The sequence below is a fragment of the Microcaecilia unicolor genome, chromosome 8 (genome assembly GCF_901765095.1).
Source record: "Microcaecilia unicolor chromosome 8, aMicUni1.1, whole genome shotgun sequence".
Taxonomy (NCBI): Eukaryota; Metazoa; Chordata; class Amphibia; order Gymnophiona; family Siphonopidae; genus Microcaecilia; species Microcaecilia unicolor.
The window spans coordinates 143,098,093-143,121,853 of record NC_044038.1 but is presented as its reverse complement, the minus strand read 5'-3'; the positions used below and the strand labels follow the sequence as shown (position 1 = coordinate 143,121,853).

Sequence of the window (23,761 nt, the reverse complement as noted above, 5' to 3'; positions counted from 1 at the left end):
ACCTTGAGATCAGATATTAATCACCCCAAAGTTTTTCTCTTGGTCAGTGCACATCAGTTTTCAATATCCTCATAGTGAACAGCTCCTTTGAATTTTTACTAGAGGTCGATTGAATTTCGGTTATGGCGCCAAAACCAGCCCAAAATCTATTTTCTGTTTGGTTTGGTTTTAGCCGAAAGGTCATTTTAATTTTCGATGTTTTCAGTTTTGGCCAAAATGACCATGTGTTTTCAGTGGAAGTCAAAAATTTGTGCTTTGCTCCATTTGTATCTCTTCCACCCCTCTCTCCCTAAAACAGGAGTTGTCCTCCCCTCGAATGCTTCTCCCCCAACCTGTAAGCCACCCTGGGGCCTAGCTTATAATTCCTGGTGGCCTAGGGCTGTAGTTAGGGCAGGAGCAATCCCGTTACTCCTGCCCATTCCAGCTCTGCTCTCATAATGCCTGCCGCAATTGGGGCATCACTCCTGCCCTGATTACACCACCAGACAATATAAAGTAGTCCTGAGGGGGGGGGGGGGGTACTCCTAATATTCTTTTTTTTTTTGCACTGTGGTTGAAAGTAATATAGTTAACTTGCAAAACAGTTTAGATGGTAAATAGAATACTCAAAATAATTCATTTTGATACGAAATTTTAGCAGTAAATTTAGGATGATAAAATTCTTAGGAATTAGCTTCTCTGTGGAGTTATGATGTTGGCTGTCACTGAGAGTGTGGCACAAAGTCAGCCATTGTAAAAAGAACTCACTTTAGTTTCAGTTTTCATTAGCTGTGGTCCAAAGTGGTTTACATTTATTATGTACATGCTATTTTGCTTGGTGATAAAATACAGTCTCACTATTTAAATTATTATATTCTGGATTGGATACTGTAGGTTTAGCAGAGGGATGCACACTGCAAGCTCTGACAATCCCCAGTGGCCTTTACTGGTTCACATTCATACAACCATGTCTGAGGTATTGTTTTTTGCTAAAATCAGGTGATGATGTTTGGCTGCAGTTTTGGTTTCAGCTGAAACCTATCAAACAGATTTGGTGGCAGTTTCGGTTTTTATACATTGTAATCCACACTGATGTATGTTGTTGAATTTAAGTTTTATTGTAACTGTAATTTTGACCAAATCTGAAAAAAAAAAAAATCAGTTTTGGGCAGCCTTTTTTCTACATCCCAAATGCATGACTTACTGTTTTGCAGTAAGGCTCACTACATAAAGTGCAAGAACAGAGAAAATCAAACTTTTGGAACCATATGTGGGTGAATCTCTTCATAAAAGTGGTTAATAAATCCCAATAAATAAAATATTTCTGCATGATTACTCAAATCTCTTCAAATCAAAACTTTATGAAGTATAAACTTTATAAATAATTTATTTTTTGTTTTCTTACAGAAAAGAAATTTTGTCTTACATGCACTTCAAGTTTGAACTATTCCAGAAAGCGCATAAAAAATCTCATTCTACTTGACAACCAAAGGGCACACAGATCTAAAATTCAGTGGTTCATAAAGATGAAACACTGCCAAAGGTCTACAAGTTTACTGCTACAAGATGCAATTAAAAAGCAACACTTACAGTCTGCAACAATGATCACAGAAGCCTAGAAAGAAATTGATCACAATATAAGATTTACAAAATTCAGGTTTCAGTATGCTTCCAGGTTGCTTAAATGTTAAACCCTCTTCGGCAATGACCTATCATGTCAGTACTAGGCCAAATATTGTCAAGAAATATGCTTTTATAGTCAAAAAGAAAATAAAAGTCTATACAAAGTCCAAGTGTGCAGAGTATAAAATCATCAGGCATTTAAGGTGGGAGTTAATTTCTGTTGCTTCAGTATTTTGGTCTTTTCACTTCCACCCTGGAACAAAGAAAAAAAGTGGTTTAAAATTACTTAATATTTTCACTGACTATGCATCTGGACACTTAAGAGTGGAGGTGGGCAATGATTAAAAATTTAATCAAAATGCATTGTGGGATTAAAAAAATTAATCACACAATTGTGATTAATCAGTAGTATGCATTTATGGCAACACCCATTTCTCTCCCTCATCTCTCACCTTCCAGCAATGCTCCCTTCTCTTAATCACCCTGCACTGACCTCTCTCTCTCTTCCCCTATCATCCAGTATCACCCTATATCTCCTCTCCTCTTATCACCACCACCCAGCATTACCTCATCTCTCCCCCTCCCACCATCATCCAGAATGGTTTTGTCTATCTCACTCACCAGCACCATCCTGCATGGCTGCGTCTGTCTCCCTTTCCTCCCTACCCCTCTTTGTTCACTCACATGGCCATGATGCTGCTTCTCCCGGTTTGCATGATGGCAGGAACAAACAACAGAAGGTAGGCAGATGTGGGGATATTGTCTTGTGCATGCAGATTCTAGGTCTGCAGGTCCCAATAACAGAAGTGACATCGGATATTGATGTCGTTTCCTGTTACTGGGACCAGCAGAGCCAAGAGAATCACCCACAAGGCAAAACACCTACTTTTTCTGTGAGATTTGGATTTAGCTCAAGCCATTGTATTTGTAGCTGATAACAAGTTACATTCAAGTATGGTAGGCTTTTCCCTGTACTCAGAGGGCTTATAATTTAAGGGCTAGATTTACTAAAAGTGCTACAATGTTACCATGCATTCACATGCATTATTTACCATAAGACTCATTTTATACAATGAGACCTATTTACTAATACTGCACATTATACTCCTGGACGAATTCTGCCTAAAAAACTGAAAATTCTGCACACTGTTTGTAATTTTCTTGTGCAGAATTCCCCCATTATAATAGCTGGCTTCTCCTCCCAGGCATGAAATACAATCCTCCCCCCCCTCCGGCAGTTTCCCTCCTCAGGTTCCACCTTCTCCATTTCTTTCTTAGCTTGTACCCCTTCCCTTGTTCAGTCCAGTCCCTGGCTGTCTCTACCCTTCTTCCAGGGTGAACACCTCCAATTTTTGTTCCCCATATTCCACTCCCTTTTTCTTCACCTGTTCTCTACCCTCTAGCACACTCTGCCTTTTAGAGTTCTATCTCCACTACAGAATGACATGGGGACAAATTCTGTCCCCCGTCCCCGCTTCATCCCCGTGGGTTCTGTCTCTGTCCCCACCCCATCCCTGTAGGCTCTGTCCTCTTTTGCAGAAACCTCGAACACTTATGATTTTATATTTAAATCTTTTTATTAAAGTATAAAAAGGAACATGCTGTGCAACTGTTTATAAATCACAAATTGAATAACTTATTCATCCACAGATTTAAAAAATTTCAGGATTCAATCTAGCTCTCCTGTCTTCCACAGTCCTTTCTACAATAGAAGATGTCTTCTTAGAAGATGTGCTGGTAGCAGGAATGTATAGGAATCCCCAATGCAAATTTGGCTAGTTGTGGCGAGCATGTTTGCTTGTTTAACCCCCTCCCCCCTTGTCATCTGCATCACTCAAACATAATTAACAGTCCAGTTCATTAACACGCTTCAAAGTAGAAAATGACACGGTTGACAAACCCCCATTCCTAACCTGTTGGATCTGTCCCAGTCCCCGCAGGCTCTATCCCCGCCCCATGGTTACCGTGGGCCCCCGTCCCCGTGTCATTCTCTAATCACTACATTTTTCAGCCTTCACTGCCCTCCTTATGTTCTTTCCCTCCCAGCAAGGCTCCTGTTCTGTTCACCCCCCCCCCCCCCCAAGGTATCTTACCTCTCAGGCAAACCCACACCTTACGTTTCTCTGCCCCAATCCCCATGGCATATACATCCCTCTTCCATCGTTCTCCAGCTCCCCACCCATGACACAACCACATCTGCACCCACCCACATCCCCCACCAATGACACCCCCCCCAAGGCACAGACTGCCCTATTCATCTCAATTTAACCCTAGTTCCCCCCAAAGCATACATAACTTCATCCAACTTTTTTCCAGCCCCCCCCTCCTTCCTTCCCTGCATACACACCACTCCAGTGTGAGGAGCAGCTGCTTCCTGCTCCTCTGCTTTCCCAGGCCTGACTGTTCTTTTGAGTCATGTGGTCTGCGGAGGTGAGGAATTCAGTGCAAATTCTGCATTGCATAGTAGCGCTGAATTCCCCCAAGAGTAACATTAACAGTGTTGCAACATGCTAGCTCAGTAGAACACTTTAATAAATCTAGCCCTAAGTTTGTACCAAGGGAAATGCAGGGTGACTTGACCAAGGTGACAAGGAGCATCACTGAGAGAAGCAGGCTTCCCTGGCTCTCACCCCTCTGTTCTAATCACTAGGTTAGTCCTCCTTGACTTTTTCTAAAATATGCATAGTATTGAAAATATGAAAGTCAGCAAACTGTGGCATCCCCTACTCCTGGAAATGCTTTTGCTGAATACAGGTAAATTAGGTGCAACGTGAAACAATATGCAAACAGGCACATTTTCAAACAGCCCTATTACCTACATAAGCAGCTATTTACATGGGGAAAAGCTACTGAAATTTTCCCTCAAAGGCTAAAATATTGCTGGTTACTTTCAGTAAACTTCCAGCTTGCTCTTTTAAAAGTTGAGCAATAGTAAGACAAAGTCTCAGTGATAGTCTGTTAAAGATTTCTTTCCAGTCTTCCAAATGCCTCCAATTTTGATGACAGGGGCCACATCATTACTACCAAAAACTCAAGTCTTCCTCTGATTTACAGCAGAAGCACAAGCACTGAAATGTTCCTCACAGTTCCCTATTAATGATCCTGAACTCTTTTCTACAGGGCTTCAAGGGGTTAAAATATAATTCCGATCACATATCCATTAAGCTCCTACTCTCCCTACAAATACCAATAAATTGGGCACCAATTACAATGGCAAATTTTTCTTTTTGTGTATTTTCTAGCTGAAGAATGGACTGTCGTAACTAATTCATTTCACATTAACAACTTCTGGTCACTGGCATGAGCTTCTTTTACTCATCCACAGAGTATGATGAAAAGCCAGAAACCCCCAAAGCCTGACTGAAGCTTTTGCTGACTTGTACACTTTCACCTCCTAGAAGTTCACAGTTAACAGTATGAAAGAAAGGAGAGAGGAGGAAATAGCTAGTGAAAGACACAGTAACAAATCCACTTAAAATATCCTACAAATAGCTTCTTTGCAATTATTTATGCAAAAGAGGTCGTCTCCACTAATTCACAGTGTTAGTCACCATTCCCCTTCTTGCCTACTCTGGGAGAACAACAAAGATTTTACTCACCCATCAGCTTCCAACTTCTTTCTTTTCTCAATTATCTAGAGAGAAATGCAGAAATTAATTTGCATTGAAGTTGCAAAACTCTAAGATAGCTCAGTATACTGAGAAATCATTTCAATAGGGACTGCAATATAAATGTGCAACTCTCTTTAACTAGTCCCTTATTTTCTTACTTCTGTTGCTCTGTTTTATCTATCTACTAGTGCAACCAAGCCCGTTTCGTCAAAAATGAAATGGGCCCTAGGAAGGCTCTCATCTAAGCGATTTCTCCTCTCTCCCCTGCCCTCCCCCTCCATGTCCCACGATTCTTCTCTCCCCTCCCATCCTTCCCTCCATGTCCTGCAATTATTCCCTCCCCTCAGTGTCCCGCGATTCTGACCTCCCCTCCATGTACAGCGATTCTCCTCTGCCCTGCCGTCCCCTCCATGAGCCGCGATTCTCCCCTCGCCTCCCATCCCCTCCATGTCCAGCGATTCTCCTCTGCCCTGCCCTCCCCTCCGTATCCCAGGATTCTGGTCTCTCCTCCATGTCCAGCGATTGTCCTCTGCCCTGCCACTCCTCCGTGTCCCGCGATTCTGGCCTCCCCTCTATGTCCAGCGATTCTCCTCTGCCCTCCCTTCCATGTCCCGCGATTCTCCCCTCGCCTCCATATCCAATGATTCTCTTCTGCCCTGCCCTCCCATCCGTGTCCCAGGATTCTGGTCTCTCCTCCATGTCCAGCGATTGTCCTCTGCCCTGGCCTCCCCTCTGTGACCCGCGATTCTCCTCTGCCCTGCCCTCCCTTCCATGTCCCGCGATTTTCCCCTCGCCTCCATGTCCAGTGATTCTCTTCTGCCCTGTCCTCCCATCCGTGTCCCGCGATCCTCTCCTCTCCTCCCATCCATCGAGTCTCCTCTGCCCTGCCCTCCCCTTGATGTCCCGCGATTCTGTCCTCCCTCCATGTCCAGCGATTGTCCTGTGCCCTCCCATCCATTCGTAACATCCTGACGTCAGCTCGCCTCCAGCATTCCCTTCCCTCTCACTGTTCCACCCTCGACGTCATTTCATCTTTAAGCGAGGGCAGGACAGTGAGAGGGAAGGGAATGCTGGAGGCTTGCTGACATCAGGATGTTACGAACCCAGCCTGCCAGCCAGCCACAGAACGTTGAGGTACAAATTATTATATTAGATATATTACATCTTTGCTTACACCCTATGCTGTCTATTAAAATGTTTTATTGTGTAATGTGTTGGCATTGTAATATAGCATACTATGCCATACTTTGTATTGTTGTTTGAATATTTTTACTGCTGTAATTGCCTATTGCGGGCATTAATTTCCTTAACTGTACGGAATCCTCCTGCTTGTTTTAAAATACTGTAAACAATATATAAATGTAAGAGTTTGTTAAAAGATTAAAAGCATTCTGTACAGATTAAAACTTCCAGAATCTTTATATTCTGAAACTTTGTCAATAAGTTTGGGAATAATTTTCATACCAGAATGTCTGTTTACTACTGTTTCGGACAAGTTTAATAATAGGTATACAAAATAAAGCTATATAGACTACCAGCATTCCCAACCTGAAAATACTTGTAAATGAATCCACTTTCTAGCCCTGACCTTTGGTCAATATGAAGTCTGGAATAACCCCAAGAAAAAAGTGGTCCTTACTGCGCTAATCTTCTTCCATTGTCGGTCCAGCTCTGCTTTTTCATTAGTCTCTTTAAAACGGCGTGTTTTACGTCCTTCAGACATCTTGATACCATATTGGAAGGCAGCTCTGAAGAGAAAAAGGTTGACCAGAGAGGTCATACTTCTAAAAGTTCTGTTAGTAATTGAACAGCTAGCTATGAGCAAAGCCTACACAATTTAGCATACACAAACATTTGATCCTAAGATAAATGTTTCTTGATGCTGCTTATGGAGATAAAATTGTGGAGCTATAATTGTGAACTAAACTCTGTTTGCTACATATTTTTTTGTGGATTGTTGTCTTAAAATTATGAGAAAGTGCAATGACAGATAAACGGTGACTTTTTACCTTTTGTCACAATGGTTTTCTTAGCACCTTCACACACAAATTTATATATACCTGGGATACAGTATTACATTTATGCAATTGTTAACCTGGGAATTATTATTTTTTTTTATACAGTTTTAAAAAAATCCCATTTATAATTTTTGAGATACACATTTGAGAGGAAAAAAAAACCTGGAAGTATATGAACCCAATGATTCTGTCTGAAATTCACACTCACTTTGGTAAAGCCTCTTTGTTGTTCATATATTCACTGTACTCTTCCTGAGTATCAAAGTCCCAGCGACCCAAAGGTCCCTTCTTGTTACCCTGAAACAGAGACACAACTATATATCAGAGGTCCAATCAAAGTTTTTAAATACCCTTTAAGATTCAGTTTTGAGAAGGAATTAGAATGGAAGAGGGCCACAGCATATCAAAGATGTTTCTCACAGAAGACAGATGGCTGTAAAATTGAGGTTGTGGTGGCCCAAAAGATCTCTAGAAGTTTTCTGAAATTTTCTAGTATTTATACTGGTCCTGGAATCTTTGTACATTGTGATAACTTGTAATGGAGAACATCTAAAGAAAGGGCCTGTGTGGGCTCAAGATCAGAACTTATAAAATGCTCCTGAAATTTTAACAACATTTTCAAGGATATATCAAAGGCTCATGAATGAAACCCTTTATCCACATTTTATAAAAACAATGACAGCTGACATTTCAAAGCATTAGACTTAATCTAACCTCAGCTCTTTATTGCTGGACCAAAATGTATTACTAAAGTTATGGCTTTCAATACCTGATCCATTTTACTGTAGTCCACTTCTTCATCACTGTCCACAGCCATGTCATCCATTCTGCAAGGGACCAAGATCAAGTAAAAACAAAGAACAGCCCCACCTCCATGATAGTAAAAAAAAATGTATCTCAGTATTGCTGAAACCAGCAATAATAGTAATACCAATAAGGCCATCTGTATCCTAACAGATTAGCAAATCCCATATAAATCACATCATCTTGTATGTCCCCCCTCTAAGAATTTTGTATTTTACTATAACTGAACTTTGTACCAGTGGCGTAACCAAGGGTGGGCTACTTTGGGTTCAGGCCCACCCAGTAGCAGCATACCTATGATATGGCTGGCAGGGATCCCCAAGCCCCACCAGCCGAAAACTCCCAACATGTCCCTCCTGCATACCTTGTAAGTAGCAGATCTTCACCTGCAGTGAGCAGTGACATACATACTGCTTGCACCAGCCCCACAGCCTTCCCTCTGATGTATTTCTGCCTAGGCGGAAACAGGAAGTTGCATCAGAGGGAAGGGTATGGGGCCAACATGAGCAGTGTGTATTAGTTGCTGCTCGCTGCTGTTGAAAATCTGCTATTTAAAAGGTATACAGGAGAGGGGGGGATGTTTGAGAGACCATATAGCATGCAGGTGAGAGAAGGAGAGACCAAATCACCTGTGGGATGGGGCGAGGTTCTTCTGCCCACCCATCTTGAGCCCAGGCCCACCCAAAATTGGATGACTGGCTACGCCCCTGCTTTGTACTAGGATGTGCTCAAAAGGAAAACATTTAAGAAAACTTGAAACATTCAGAGTGCTACAAGTAAGTCTTCATTGCCCCTGGATGTGGAAGAAAGAATCCTTACGTTGCAGGATAACACTCGGCGTAGCTATTGGACATTCCAAAGAAATCTCCCAGCTGCTTCTTGTCTTCATGCTTCTTTAATGTTTCAGTGTTAAAGAAAAACACAGCTTAAAATCACTGAAGTTCTCAATATATCCTCACCTCTTCAGTGTTAGCACAAGAAACAAACAAACAAACAAACAAACAAACAAAAAAAGCCCTGTCAGTATCCCAAAGCATGAGATGGATAGGACATTACACGAAAAAGGCTACAGTGGACACACACACACACACACATTATATATATATATATATATATATATATATATATATAATGTTAATCTGATTATGGTTCTGAAGACAGTAGTGTGGGTTCATTTTTCACCTACTTTCCAGAGGGAGTTATATATATATATTCCAGAAGCCTAACTCCCTCTGGAAAGTAGGTGAAAAATGAACCCACACTACTGTCTTCAGAACCATAATCAGATTAACATCCATCCAAAAGTCTGTAACTTCTTAATAAAACATTACCTGCATACAATACATAGGTTCAGACTAGCTGGTGCTGCAGTTCAGATATATTAACATAAACAGAAGCTTCATGGTAGAACATAAGGAGAAATTACATCTTACCTGCTAATTTTGTTTCCTTTAGTCCCACCAGACCAGTCTAGAAACCTGAGAATTATCACAAGCAGCTGGAGATAGAGATAGAGAAAAAAAGCCTATGTACTTCACCCAATAACAGCACTGTACAGCCTTAAGATTGCTTTTGAATAATAAAGCAATGGACCCTGTGTTTTCCTTTGGCTTGAAATATCATATTGATAATCCTCCTGTTAATTTTATTTATTATTTTATTTATTACATTTGTATCCTGTGCTTTCCCACTCAAAGCAGGTTCAATGCAGCTTACACAGTAAAAGGAATACAGAATATTGTTAAAGAAGGTAAAAGTTAAGTATACCAGAATAATAGATGAGATGAGTAGGTAGAAATAGGCAATGGAAAGGGGAGTAAGGTGGGAGATGTGGTCTGGGTCAATGTCGTTATGGTCTGGGTCAATGTCGTTATCATGGGGGTATGTGTTAGGTAGATGGTTCATAAGATTAATCTGGATCGTTTGGATAGGCTTGCTTGAATAAATGGGTTTTCAGTGCTTTCCGTAAGGGTAGGTAGTCGCAGATTGATAGGATAGATCTGGGGAGAGCATTCCAGAGTTGGCTGCCCAGGAAGAAGTTAGATCCATAGTAGGTCTTGTACTTGATTCCTTTGCAGGTGGGGTAAAGTAGGTTGAGGTAGTTTCGCAAAGATTCAGACGTGTTTCTGGTAGGGAGGCCAATCAGATTGAACATACAGGCCAGAGATTCACCGTAGATAATCTTGTAGATTAATGTATGGACCCTGAAGTTGATTCATTCTTTGATAGGGAGCCAGTGACGTTTTGCACGAAGAGGGGTTACGCACTCAAAACGTGATTTGCCAAAAATGAGTCTCGCTGCCGTATTCTGGGCAGTCTGAAGTTTTTTCAGGATATGGGCCCTGCAGCCAACGAAAATGCTATTACAGTAGTCTACATGGGCAAGTACCGTGGATTGTACTAAATTCCGGAAAGGTTTCAGGGGAAGATAGGGTTTTACGCGTTTCAATATCCACATCATATTGAACATTTTCTTTATAGTGGATATAGCGTGATTTTCAAGTGAAAGGTGGTTGTCTAGAATCACTCCAAGGATTTTCAGATTGTCAGAAATGGGGATTGTGATGTCTGAGGTTTTAAGAATAGATGGGAGGGGTGCAGAGTGTTGAGATGAGAGGATTAGGCTTTGTGTTTTTTCTTTGTTCGATTTCATCCTAAAGGCATTGGTCCAAGAGGTCAAGATGTTCATGCCCATGGATATTTTGTCGGAGATTTCAGTAAGATTATATTTGAAGGGAATAAATATGGTGACGTCATCAACGTAAATGAAAGGGTTGAGACCATGTCTGAACAGAGCTTTGGCAAGTGGGATCATCATAAGATTAAAGACCATCGGCGATAAAGGGGATCCTTGAGGTACACCGCAATCTGGCGGCCAGGGAGATGAGATGTTTGATGATGATTTAACTTGGTAAGATCTTGAGGTGATGAAGCCTTCTATCCAATTAATAATATTTCCACCGATTCCAAGTTTATCCAGTAGTTTGGTTAGAATGTTATGATTTAACACATCATCAGTAAGAAAACTTGAAAAATCAAATTGTTAGAGATAAAATAACTGCAGAATAAGAAGAAATTTGTGTGCTCATACCTGCAATGAAAATAGCAAGATTATCATAAGCTAGACCTGCTTAATAACTGAAATATACAAAGGAAGGTATCTGGACTGGTCAGGTTTGACCAAAGGAAAGAAAATTAGAAGGCAAGATTTAATTTCTCCATCTTGAGCATTCTTATCAGACCAGTGAAGAACCCATGGAATGTAGCAAAAAAGTTCCCAATACAGGTGGGACTCAAAATCCTTGTATAAATAATTTCAGTCCCAAGCACAGAATATGCTCATGCTCTAAATGGCATCTGGTGAATGTAAGAAACAATGGATTATGAGATGGTCTCCAGATTATACTAGAAGCTCCTTTTGTAACTGATTCCGAGGATGTCTGGGAGAAGAGCTGTGAAATATTAGAACGTTACTCATCCTCTAAATTATATATGCCAAGAAACATTTTCTACAACTACCAGTCAAGGCAGTCTACAAGGTTACTTCGCCTTTCCTGGATCATGCACACAGAATAAGGAAAGAAGACAATGGATGAGGAGCAAAAGAAAGAAGCTGAACTTACATGCCTATTCTTGACTATGAAAATAAAAAAAAAAGGTTTGAGGAATTGATCTAACGGGGGGGGGGGGGGGGGGGGGGGGGGGGTAGAGGGGAAGAGAAAGATACTGCTGTTGAAAGAAAGGACAGAACCATTTTAATAGAAACTCTTGCATTCTGAATGGGGAAAAAAAGAAAATCTGTATGCGAAAACTTGAGATTCAAATCTCTTAGCTGAAGGAAAAGAAACCAAGAAGATCCTCTTGAAGATGAGAAGTTTTCAATTATCCCTGTAAACCCTGTAAAGGGTCTAAGGACTCAACTCCAGACAGGAGAAATATACAAAAGGATGGATACACATCCAGCTCTGGATAAGTTAACCCTTGTGTGGAAGAACTGACAGAGAGAAATGTTCTAGATGAGCTAAAGGAAGAGAAAGCTAATACTTGAAGATCTCAGAACTAACTCCTCTTGGAATTTGCCCTGAAGAATACAAGAATGTGAAAGGAACTCTCAGGAAGAAAGAATGACTCCAGTGTACACTACATCTGAAGATTCCCTAGCTTCCATGTACGCTATTGCGGAAAAAAAACACTTCCAAATTAAAAAAAGGTATGGAAAGGACACACTGCACATACCAGATCACTTTGTTCATCACAACTACGCTGTCCGAATAGGACATAAGTACATAAGTATTGCTATACTGTGACAGACCAAAGGTCCATCAAGCCCAGCATCCTGTTTCCAAAGTGGCCAATCCAGGTCACAAGTACTTGGCAAAATCCCCAAAAAGTACCATACATTTTATGCTGCTTATCCTAGAAATAAGCAGTGGATTTTCCCTAAGTCTATTTTAATAACGGTCTATGAACTTTTCCTTTAGGAAGCCACCCAAACCTTTTTTAAACCCCACTAAGCTAACTGCTTTTACTACATTCTCTGGCAACAAATTCCAGAGTTTAATTACTACTACTTATCATTTCTACAGCGCTACTAGATGTACACAGTGCTGTACACTTGAACATGAAGAGACAGTCCCTGCTTGACAGAGCTTACAATCTACTTAGGACAGACGAACAGGACAGATAAGAGTGAGTGAAGTAAAATGTTCTCAGATTTGTTTTAAATTTACTACTTTGTAGCTTCATTGTGTGCCCCTTATTCCTAGTACTTTTGGAAAGAGTAAACAAGCGATTCATGTCTACTCGTTCCACTCCACTCGTTATTTTATAGACCTCTATCATATCTCCCCTTAGCCATCTTTTCTCCAAACTGAAGAGACCTAGCCACTTTAGCCTTTCCTCATAGGGAAGTCGTCCCATCCCCTTTATCATTTTTGTCGCCCTTCTCTGGATCTTTTTTGAGATGCGGTGACCAGAATTGAACACAATATTCAAGGTGCGGTCTTACCACGGACCAATACAAAGGTATTATAACTTCCTCATTTCTGTTTTCTATTCCTTTCCTAATAATACCTAACATTCTATTTGCTTTCTTAGCTGCCGCTGCACACTGAGCAGAGGGTTTCAACGTATCATCAACGTTCTGCCAGAGAGGAAACAGGCAATGACGTCAGCGAGGGCAGGACATGGCAGATGGAAGCCTACAGGACTGGCGCAATAGTGAGAATGAATTGCTGCAGGCTCCGAGGATGCTTGTACCGACATCGGGGAGGGACAGAGACAGGAGCGCAGATGCGGGGATGCTGCAGAGGAGAGGAAGAAGATATGGGGTAGAAGGAAAAAAAACAAAACTCTTATGTTCTTAAAAAATATCTCCAGGAAGATATTTGTGGTGTGTGGTTGGTGGTGGGGAAGGGGGCACATGCGCATGGAAGGGCCATCCAAAACACTGAATCTGGCTACTCCTCTGTATTATAGGAATGAAAGACCACGTGCACGACAGGGACAGTGAGACAGTGCCCTGAAAAAGTTATTTGCAGCATTCTTTACTCTAGTCAGAGGACAGTGGGGCTTTCTTGGAATAAAGCACTGCAGATGCAGGAGAGGCACCATGAGGCAAAAAAGGGATGAAGACAAGGATTCAGAAAACTTCCAGTGCATTCACATTTGTATAAACTAAAAGGATATGGATCTGCACCTTCCCATCCAGGTGCTCCAGAAAAATTCTCATTGATGGATTTAATAAGGTCCTTGGCTGAGCCTGGCCCTGGAAAAAAAAAAATAAGGTTTTGCTAAAATGACAGGAAAAAGTTTCTCCTCTCTCCCCCCCCCCCACCCAAATTCAAGTACATACAGAACTCTCTTATATCTCTCAGCTTCTGTATTTACTGGAGTAGGATGTAAGTTGCTTACTATCCCATCTGAGCAAGTGTTAATGTAGGAGTAAAGGGAGGAAAAAGCTCAATGGAGAAGGGTTGCAGCACAGAGAGGGATTCTAGAACAGCAGGTGGAAATTCTGGAAAACACCTCAGAGTAAACTCCTCTTGGGATCTTATGACTTTCAGACAGGCCTTGCAAACTTGCTGCACCCCTCCCTCCAATATTCAGTTCACAGTGGGTCAAAGAATTTAAAGGTGCTGACCACTACGGGCTCAATCTGAACCAGATATTCAATGCAAGACCTAATCCAGCACCGGCACTGAATATCCAGATTTTCAGAGGCCGCTGGAAGTTACCTGGGTGCCTAACTATATTCAGATTAGTGCCCAGATAAAGTTAGGATAGCGAAGACCGTCCTAAATTTATCCACGCACTTTACTCAGTTAGCAGACTGATTATCACCACTAATAAGGTAAGTCCCAGCTCTACCATGACTCTACCCTCGGCCCACACTGGCACTAACCAGATAGTGTACGTGGTCTGTGCTGAGATTCAGTTTCACTAACTGATAGCAGAGTCAGCCATCAGAATTTAACCCAGGAGGAGCCTTCCTAGCTGGTTAAATCCCTTTTGAATACTGATCCCTTGGATTATCAGTTCTGGGTTGTTTTGGGGGTTTTTAAGTTAAATATGCAATTACTGGTTCTGCTTTTAAGAACGCTGTCTGTATGTTAAGAATTCAGCATCACAATAAAGCGAATGCTACATACCTGTAGAAGGTATTCTCCGAGGACAGCAGGCTGATTGTTCTCACTGATGGGTGACGTCCACGGCAGCCCCTCCAATCGGAAACTTCACTAGCAAAGGCCTTTGCTAGTCCTCGCGCGGCCGTCTTCCCGCCCGAACCGGCTCGTGTTCGTCAGTCCCATATGTAGCAAAACAAAGGCAAGGGAAGACACAACTCCAAAGGGGAGGCGGGCGGGTTTGTGAGAACAATCTGCCTGCTGTCCTCGGAGAATACCTTCTACAGGTATGTAGCATTCGCTTTCTCCGAGGACAAGCAGGCTGCTTGTTCTCACTGATGGGGTATCCCTAGCCCCCAGGCTCACTCAAAACAACAAACATGGTCAATTGGGCCTCGCAACGGCGAGGACATAACTGAGATTGACCTAACAATTTATCCAACTAACTGAGAGTGTAGCCTGGAACAGAATAAAATGGGCCTAGGGGGGTGGAATTGGATTCTAAACCCCGAACAGATTCTGAAGCACTGACTGCCCGAACCGACTGTCGCGTCGGGTATCCTGCTGCAGGCAGTAATGAGATGTGAATGTGTGGACAGATGACCACGTCGCAGCTTTGCAAATCTCTTCAATAGTGGCTGACTTCAAGTGGGCTACCGACGCTGCCATGGCTCTAACATTATGAGCCGTGACATGACCCTCAAGAGCCAGCCCAGCCTGGGCGTAAGTGAAGGAAATGCAATCTGCTAGCCAATTGGATATGGTGCGTTTCCCCACAGCCACTCCCCTCCTGTTGGGATCAAAAGAAACAAACAATTGGGCGGACTGTCTGTTGGGCTGTGTCCGCTCCAGATAGAAGGCCAATGCTCTCTTGCAGTCCAATGTGTGCAGCTGACGTTCAGCAGGGCAGGAATGAGGATGGGGAAAAAATGTTGGCAAGACAATTGACTGGGTCAGATGGAACTCCGACACAACCTTTGGCAAGAACTTAGGGTGAGTGCGGAGGACTACTCTGTTATGATGAAATTTGGTGTAAGAGGCCTGGGTTACCAGGGCCTGAAGCTCACTGACTCTACGAGCTGAAGTAACTGCCACCAAGAAAATGACCTTCCAGGTCAAGTACTTCAGATGGCAGGAGTTCAGTGGCTCAAAAGGAGGTTTCATCAGCTGGGTGAGAACGACATTGAGATCCCATGACACTGTAGGAGGTTTGACGGGGGGCTTTGACAAAAGCAAACCTCTCATGAAGTGAACAACTAAAGGCTGTCCTGAGATCGGCTTACCTTCCACACGGTAATGGTATGCACTGATTGCGCTAAGGTGAACCCTTACAGAGTTGGTCTTGAGATCAGACTCAGACAAGTGCAGAAGGTATTCAAGCAGGGTCTGTGTAGGACAAGAGCGAGGATCTAGGGCCTTGCTGTCACACCAGACGGCAAACCTCCTCCAAAGAAAGAAGTAACTCCTCTTAGTGGAATCTTTCCTGGAAGCAAGCAAGATGCGGGAGACACCCTCTGACAGACCCAAAGAGGCAAAGTCTACGCTCTCAACATCCAGGCCGTGAGAGCCAGAGACTGGAGGTTGGGATGCAGAAGCGCCCCTTCGTCCTGTGTAATGAGGGTTGGAAAACACTCCAATCTCCACGGTTCTTCGGAGGACAACTCCAGAAGAAGAGGGAACCAGATCTGACGCGGCCAAAAAGGAGCAATCAGAATCATGGTGCCTCGGTCTTGCTTGAGTTTCAACAAAGTCTTCCCCACCAGAGGTATGGGAGGATAAGCATACAGCAGACCCTCCCCCCAGTCCAGGAGGAAGGCATCCGATGCCAGTCTGCCTTGGGCCTGAAGCCTGGAACAGAACTGAGGGACTTTGTGGTTGGCTCGAGATGCAAAGAGATCTACCAAGGGGGTGCCCCACACCTGGAAGATCTGTCGCACTATACGGGAATTGAGCGACCACTCGTGAGGTTGCATAATCCTGCTCAACCTGTCGGCCAGACTGTTGTTTACGCCTGCCAGATAAGTGGCTTGGAGCACCATGCCGTGACGGCGAGCCCAGAGCCACATGCTGACGGCTTCCTGACACAGGGGTCGAGATCCGGTGCCCCCCTGCTTGTTGATGTAATACATGGCAACCTGGTTGTCAGTCTGAATTTGGATAATTTGGTGGGACAGCCGATCTCTGAAAGCCTTCAGAGCGTTCCAGACCGCTCGTAACTCCAGGAGATTGATCTGCAGATCACGTTCCTGGAGGGACCAGCTTCCTTGGGTGTGAAGCCCATCGACATGAGCTCCCCACCCCAGGAGAGACGCATCCGTAGTCAGCACCTTTTGTGGTTGAGGAATTTGGAAAGAGCGTCCCAGAGTCAAATTGGACCAAATCGTCCACCAATACAGGGTTTTGAGAAAACTCGTGGACAGGTGGATCACGTCTTCTAGATCCCCAGAAGCCTGAAACCACTGGGAAGCTAGGGTCCATTGAGCAGATCGCATGTGAAGGCGGGCCATGGGAGTCACATGAACTGTGGAGGCCATGTGGCCCAGCAATATCAACATCTGCCGAGCTGTGATCTGCTGGGACGCTCGCACCCGCGAGACGAGGGACAACAAATTGTTGGCTCTCACCTCTGGGAGATAGGCACGAGCCGTCCGAGAATCCAGCAGAGCTCCTATGAATTCTAGTCTCTGCACTGGGAGAAGATGGGACTTTGGATAATTTATCACAAACCCCAGTAGCTCCAGGAGGCGAATAGTCATCTGCATGGACTGTAGAGCTCCTGCCTCGGATGTGTTCTTCACCAGCTAATCGTCGAGATATGGGAACACGTGTACCCCCAGCCTGCGAAGTGCCGCTGCTACTACAGCCAAGCACTTCGTGAACACTCTGGGCGCAGAGGCGAGCCCAAAGGGTAGCACACAGTACTGGAAGTGACGTGTGCCCAGCTGAAATCGCAGATACTGTCTGTGAGCTGGCAGTATCGGGATATGCGTGTAGGCGTCCTTCAAGTCCAGAGAGCATAGCCAATCGTTTTCCTGAATCATGGGAAGAAGGGTGCCCAGGGAAAACATCCTGAACTTTTCCTTGACCAGATATTTGTTCAGGGCCCTTAGGTCTAGGATGGGACACATCCCCCCTGTTTTCTTTTCCACAAGGAAGTACCTGGAATAGAATCCCAGCCCTTCCTGCCCGGATGGCACGGGCTCGACCGCACTGGCGCTGAGAAGGGCGGAGAGTTCCTCTGCAAGTACCTGCTTGTGTTGGAAGCTGTAAGACTGAGCTCCCGGTGGACAATTTGGAGGTTTTGAGGCCAAATTGAGGGTGTATCTTTGCTGGACTATTTGAAGAACCCACTGATCAGAGGTTATGAGAGGCCACCTTTGGTGAAAAACTTTCAACCTCCCTCCGACCGGCAGATCGCCCGGCACTGACACTTGGATGTCGGCTATGCTCTGCTGGAGCCAGTCAAAAGCTCGTCCCTTGCTTTTGCTGGGGAGCCGAGGGGCCTTGCTGAGGCGCATGCTGCTGACGAGAGCGAGCGAGCTGGGGCTTAGCCTGGGCCGCAGGGTGTTGAGAAGGAGGATTGTACCTACGCTTACCAGAAGAGTAGGGAACAGTCTTCCTTCCCCCCATAAAAACGTCTACCTGTGGAGGTAGAAGCTGAAGGCTGCCGGCGGGAGAACTTGTTGAAAGCGCTATCCCGCTGGTGGAGCTGCTCTACCACCTGTTCAACCTTCTCTCCAAAAATATTATCCGCACGGCAAGGTGAGTCCGCAATCCGCTGCTGGATCCTATTCTCCAGGTCGGAGGCACGCAGCCATGAGAGTCTGCGCATCACCACACCTTGAGCAGCGGCCCTGGATGCAACATCAAAGGTGTTATACACCCCTCTGGCCAGGAATTTTCTGCACGCCTTCAGCTGCCTGACCACCTCCTGAAATGGCCTGGTTTGCTCAGGAGGGAGCTTGTCCACCAAGCCCGCCAACTGCCGCACATTGTTCCGCATGTGTATGCTCGTGTAGAGGTGGTAAGACTGAATTTTGGCCACGAGCATAGAAGAATGGTAGGCCTTCCTCCCAAAGAAGTCTAAGGTTCTAGAGTCTTTGCCCGGGGGCGCCGAAGCATGCTCTCTAGAACTCTTAGCCTTCTTTAGGGCCAAATCCACAACTCCAGAGTCGTGAGGCAACTGAGTGCGCATCAGCTCTGGGTCCCCATGGATCCGGTACTGGGACTCGATCTTCTTGGGAATGTGGGGATTACTTAAAGGCTTGGTCCAGTTCGCCAGCAATGTCTTTTTTAGGACATGATGCATGGGTACTCCTTAGGTGGAGAAGGATAGTCCAGGAGCTCAAACATTTCAGCCCTGGGCTCGTCCTCCACAACCACCGGGAAGGGGATGGCCGTAGACATCTCCCGGACAAAGGCCGCGAAAGACAGTCTCTCGGGAGGAGAAAGCTGCCTTTCAGGGGAGGGAGTGGGATCAGAAGGAAGGCCATCAGACTCCTCGTCAGAGAAATATCTGATGTCCTCCTCCTCCTCCCACGAGGCCTCACCATCGGTATCAGACACAAGTTCACGAACCTGTGTCTGAAGCCGTGCCCGGCTCGACTCCGTGGAACCACGGCCACGGTGGGAGCGTCGAGAGGTAGACTCCCTCGCCCGCACCGGCGAAGCTCCCTCCTGGGAGGTGACCGCAGAAGGTACCGCAAGCGGCACCGATGTCGGAGACCTCACCCCGGGCAAGGGGCCAGCTGGCGCCTCACTCGACGGTACCGGTGGCGCAAGCACCCCCGGTACCGGAGGGGAAGGGCGCAACAGCTCTCCCAGGATCTCTGGGAGAACGGCCCGGAGACTCTCGTGCTGGGCGGCTGTGGAGAAAGACATGGAAGCCAATGCAGGAGTCGAAGTCAGAGTCTGTTCCGGGCGTGGAGGCTGTTCCGGGCTGTCCAAGGTGGAGCGCATCGACACCTCCTGAACAGAGGGTGAGCGGTCCTTCCGGTGCCGATGCCTTCTGGGTGCCGACTCCCTCGGCGACCCAGAGCTCTCGGTACCGACGCGGGAAGGAGACCGGTGTCGATGCTTCTTTGACTTTTTCAAACGAAGCATGTCACCGGAGCTTCCCGGTACCGGCGAGGACGTAGAATCCAGCCGTCGCTTCCTCGGGGCCGAGGCCGAAGGTCGGTCTCGGGGGGGCTGTACCGCAGGAGCCCTCAGGGTAGGGGGAGACCCACCCGAAGGCTCACCGCCACCAGCAGGGGAATGGACAGCCCTCACCTGCACTCCAGACGAAGCACCACTGTCCGACGACATCAGCACTAGTGGAGGTCCCGGTACCACCGACGCCGACGCAGCCTTCCGATGTCTCGGCCCCGATGATGCAGAGGGTCGATGCCTCGATGCAATGGATACAGTCGCAGCCGATGGCAGAGGTCTTGACGCCGTCGACATCGACGCACTCGATACTCCCGGTGCCGATGCAGAGCCCGAGAACAAAACGTTCCATTGGGCCAATCTCGCTACCTGAGTCCTTTTCTGTAAAAGGGCGCAAAGACTACAGGCCTGCGGGCGGTGCCCAGCCCCCAGACACTGAAGACACGACGCGTGCCTATCAGTGAGCGAGATTACCCGGGCGCACTGGGTGCACTTCTTGAAGCTGCTGGGAGACTTCGATGACATGGGCGGAAAAATCACGCCGGCGAAATCAAAACTCGTAATTGCGGTAAGGCACCAAAAAGAGGGGGAGAAAAAAACTCGACCCAAGGCCTCAAGGGGGCCTACCCCGAAAACGAAAGAAAACTTATCGGGGCCAAAAACTAGAAATACGGGGAAGGGAAAAAGACCGTAAGGTCCTTCTCCGAAATCCCTTTTTTTTTTTTAAAGAGCGAAAAAGTCAAAAGACGCGCGAGGGTCAACTTAAGGGGCGCGAACGGTGCAAACACGACCGTACCGAGCGCGGACAAAAGAAGACTGACGAACACGAGCCGTTCGGGCGGGAAGACGGTCGTGAAAACGCGGTGCGCATGGGCGCGCGAGGTCTAGCAAAGGCCTTTGCTAGTGAAGTTTCCGATTGGAGGGGCTGCCGTGGACGTCACCCATCAGTGTGAACAAGCAGCCTGCTTGTCCTCGGAGAAATCCTATTTCATTATTTTTCAGTTAATTAGTTATTGGTAACTTCTATTTATGTTTGCATTTGTTTCTGTGTTTTATATCTTGTTCCAAGCACTAATTATGGAAAAAGATAAGTTAAATAAGTTAATAAATATTCATAACTTACCTTTCTCAGCCTCTATAGGCTAAAGGAGAGAAATATAAAAAAAAGAAGAAAAAAGTTAAATGTGTGTTATAGCAACAATACTTTAAAAGCAAGGTTAATCCAAATATTTTTGCATTTCTCTTATTTTTCTCATATCCTTCAAAGCAATTAAGGAGTCCCCTTAAGAAGCAACACTACTATGGCACTCGATCATGTGAAGGGCAGTTCTATAAGTTAAGCGCTCCCTGTACACCTAAACATCTAGAATATTAAACGCTTGCCCCGCATATTAGCAGGGCACCTAAGTGCTATTCTGCAACATACCCACTTTACTTACACAGTATGTATTTGCAAGGATGACATACACAGGGACAAAGCAAGGGCAGGGCTGCCATTTAACACAAATAATTTACAGAATACTGTAGGATAAACGCACCCCTGCCACATTTCAGCATCCACACTTATGCCAGCGTTATGGCTACTGTAACTGCGGGCACCTAGATGTTATAGAATACTAGTGTAACACAACCCAGGTTCCGTTACAGAACAAGCTCCTACCACACATTCTCGAGGTGCCTAAATGGAGACCCTCAGCTGTAGAATTGCTTCCTAAGGTCTACATTAGATGCAGGGATTCCGTTCCATCACTGCAGAGCAAGCCTTCTGCTGGACCCATGCACATTGAGGCATCTTTGTAAACCCCATATCATCAGTCCTCTAATTAAAGGTAATTTAAAAAAACAGCGATAGCTGAGGAATGGAAAAGCGTCAGATGGACAAACTATTACTGCCCATGAAATCAAGGCATTCTAAACAAAACCCTACAAAGCTTCTGTACTCCAACAGCAGACAAGTATCCCCCAAAAGCCAATCTGCTCATACTGTCCTTCTCTGAACCCCACTAACATACGTCCCAGATTTGATGATTTGGATTATTTATAAACAAGAATTCTGATATTAACTTTAAGTAGTAAATGAGTAAAATGCTAAAAGACCTGTTTTCAAGGGGAGGGGGGAAGGGGGGGGGGGAAACGTGGGGAAAAATGAATATGTTTACATTGTTGTATTGTGATGATGCTTAATAAAAATATTCAAACATTAAAAAAAACAAAAAAAAAAAACCTGTTTTCAAACAAACATTCTAAAGCATTTCCTACTAAGGATACACCAGTAAGGATCTGTACCAGATCTTGAATTAGAGGATTAAAGGATTTGATACCCAGCCATTACCTCATCATCAGCCTTGGGTTTCTCAAAGTAACTGTGTTTCTTCTTTTCTTCATCCTTCTCTCGCTCCCGCTCTCGCTCCCGCTCCCGCTCTTTGTCTCGTTCCCGGTCACGATCCCGCTCCCTTTCCTTCTCCCGAGCTCGGTCCCGTTCCCTATGCTTCTCTCGGTCCTTCTCCCGTGGAACTTTCACTGTGGTTGGTACATAATCTCCAATGTCTTCAAAAATACTGGAAGGGATATTTACTGGCTGTGAATAGTGATACCATAGACACTTACAAACATGGTTAAAATTTGATAAACAGGGAGCTCATGCTCAGAAATGAAAAGCTATGCAGAAATAAATCTAGAATTTTAAGAGCTGCCCTCGATGCTACCTAGAAAAGGTGTCAGAAGATGGAAAGCAAAGAAAAGCAATGCTGGAGTCTGCATGGCGACAGCAATCTCCCCACCACAGCTAAGTAAAGCACTAATACCACAGGACAGCTCCAGAAGGAGATCTGTTCAAACATGGAAAGTACAGGGAAGCTGCATTGCAGTGAACACCACAGGGAACGCCTACTAAAAAGCAATGGGAAACAGCTAATGATCAGGCACAGATAAAAGGTACAATCATAACTCCTGGATACATTAGAATGGAGTTCCGAGTTAGTGCTAAAGCACACATATGATGCATCGCAGTTGTTTGCATGGAATGATTAATCAGAATCTTAAGTAACTTCAGTGTGAAATAAAGTGAGAAAGAAGTGAAGAATAAATAAAAGGAGGAAGTTATCAAAGTGGGCTACCGTTAAGATGTTTTTTTTTTTTTTTACCACAAGTTGTGCTATTTTAGCACAGGACCCTATTTTATGTAATAAGACCCTGTACTAAAATAGCAGGACTTGTGGTAAAATGACCAGTCTTAATGAAAGCTCACATTGATAACTCTCCCCCTAAGTGCCCTAGGCACTGTACAATAATACATTTAATCCAATATAGAACACCATAAGTAACAAATCTAATCCAATTAAAAACATTAGATCATTCTTCTAAATTTTTCAGACCTGTTGCCCACTCTGTTGCAATCTTGGTATCATGCGCAAAAAGGCACACCTTATCTTAGAACCCTTCGGCAATGCCGCTCACAAATATATTGAATAGAATCAGCCCCAGCACTGATCCTTAAGACACTTCCCTATTCACCTTTCCTCCTCCAAGTGAAACCCTAACCACCACCCCCTGGCATCCGTCTGTCTGTTTCTACTCCAGTTCACCACTTTGGGTCCTAACTTCAGCCTGTTGAGTTTATTCGAGACCTTCCTATGAGGAACTGTGTCAAAGGCTTTGCTGAAATCCAAGTAGATTATATATAGCATATGTCCTCAATCCAATTCTCTAGTCGCCCAGCAAAGAATTCAATAGGATTCATTTGGCATGATTTACCTTTGGTAAAACCATGTTGCCTTGGATCTTGTAACCCACTGGATTCCAGGAAATTCATTATCCTTTCCTTCAGCATTGCTTCCATTACTTTTCCAATAGCCGAAGTGAGGCTTACCAGCCTCTAGTTTCCCGCTTCTTTTCTGTTGACACTTTTGTGAAGATGGACCATACCCGCTCTTCTCCAATCCCACAGAACCTCTCC

General features: G+C 44.8%; 1 protein-coding gene across 2 annotated transcripts in view; it reads right to left on the bottom strand.

Annotated features, from left to right (window-relative positions):
• Positions 1-1,350: 1,350 nt before the first annotated feature.
• The window catches only part of IK (IK cytokine), a 49,259-nt gene continuing 26,848 nt past the window's right edge, over positions 1,351-23,761 (bottom strand). For both annotated transcript variants that reach the window (XM_030211612.1, XM_030211613.1), the window contains exons 12-20: positions 22,139-22,364; positions 20,930-20,948; positions 13,724-13,802; positions 8,855-8,935; positions 8,001-8,058; positions 7,440-7,528; positions 6,853-6,961; positions 5,202-5,236; positions 1,351-1,855 (exon numbers count right to left, since the gene is read on the bottom strand). In XM_030211612.1, coding sequence (XP_030067472.1) covers positions 1,828-1,855; positions 5,202-5,236; positions 6,853-6,961; positions 7,440-7,528; positions 8,001-8,058; positions 8,855-8,935; positions 13,724-13,802; positions 20,930-20,948; positions 22,139-22,364 — 724 coding nt within the window. In that variant the 3' untranslated portion in view covers positions 1,351-1,827. The remainder of the gene's footprint in view (positions 1,856-5,201; positions 5,237-6,852; positions 6,962-7,439; positions 7,529-8,000; positions 8,059-8,854; positions 8,936-13,723; positions 13,803-20,929; positions 20,949-22,138; positions 22,365-23,761) is intronic.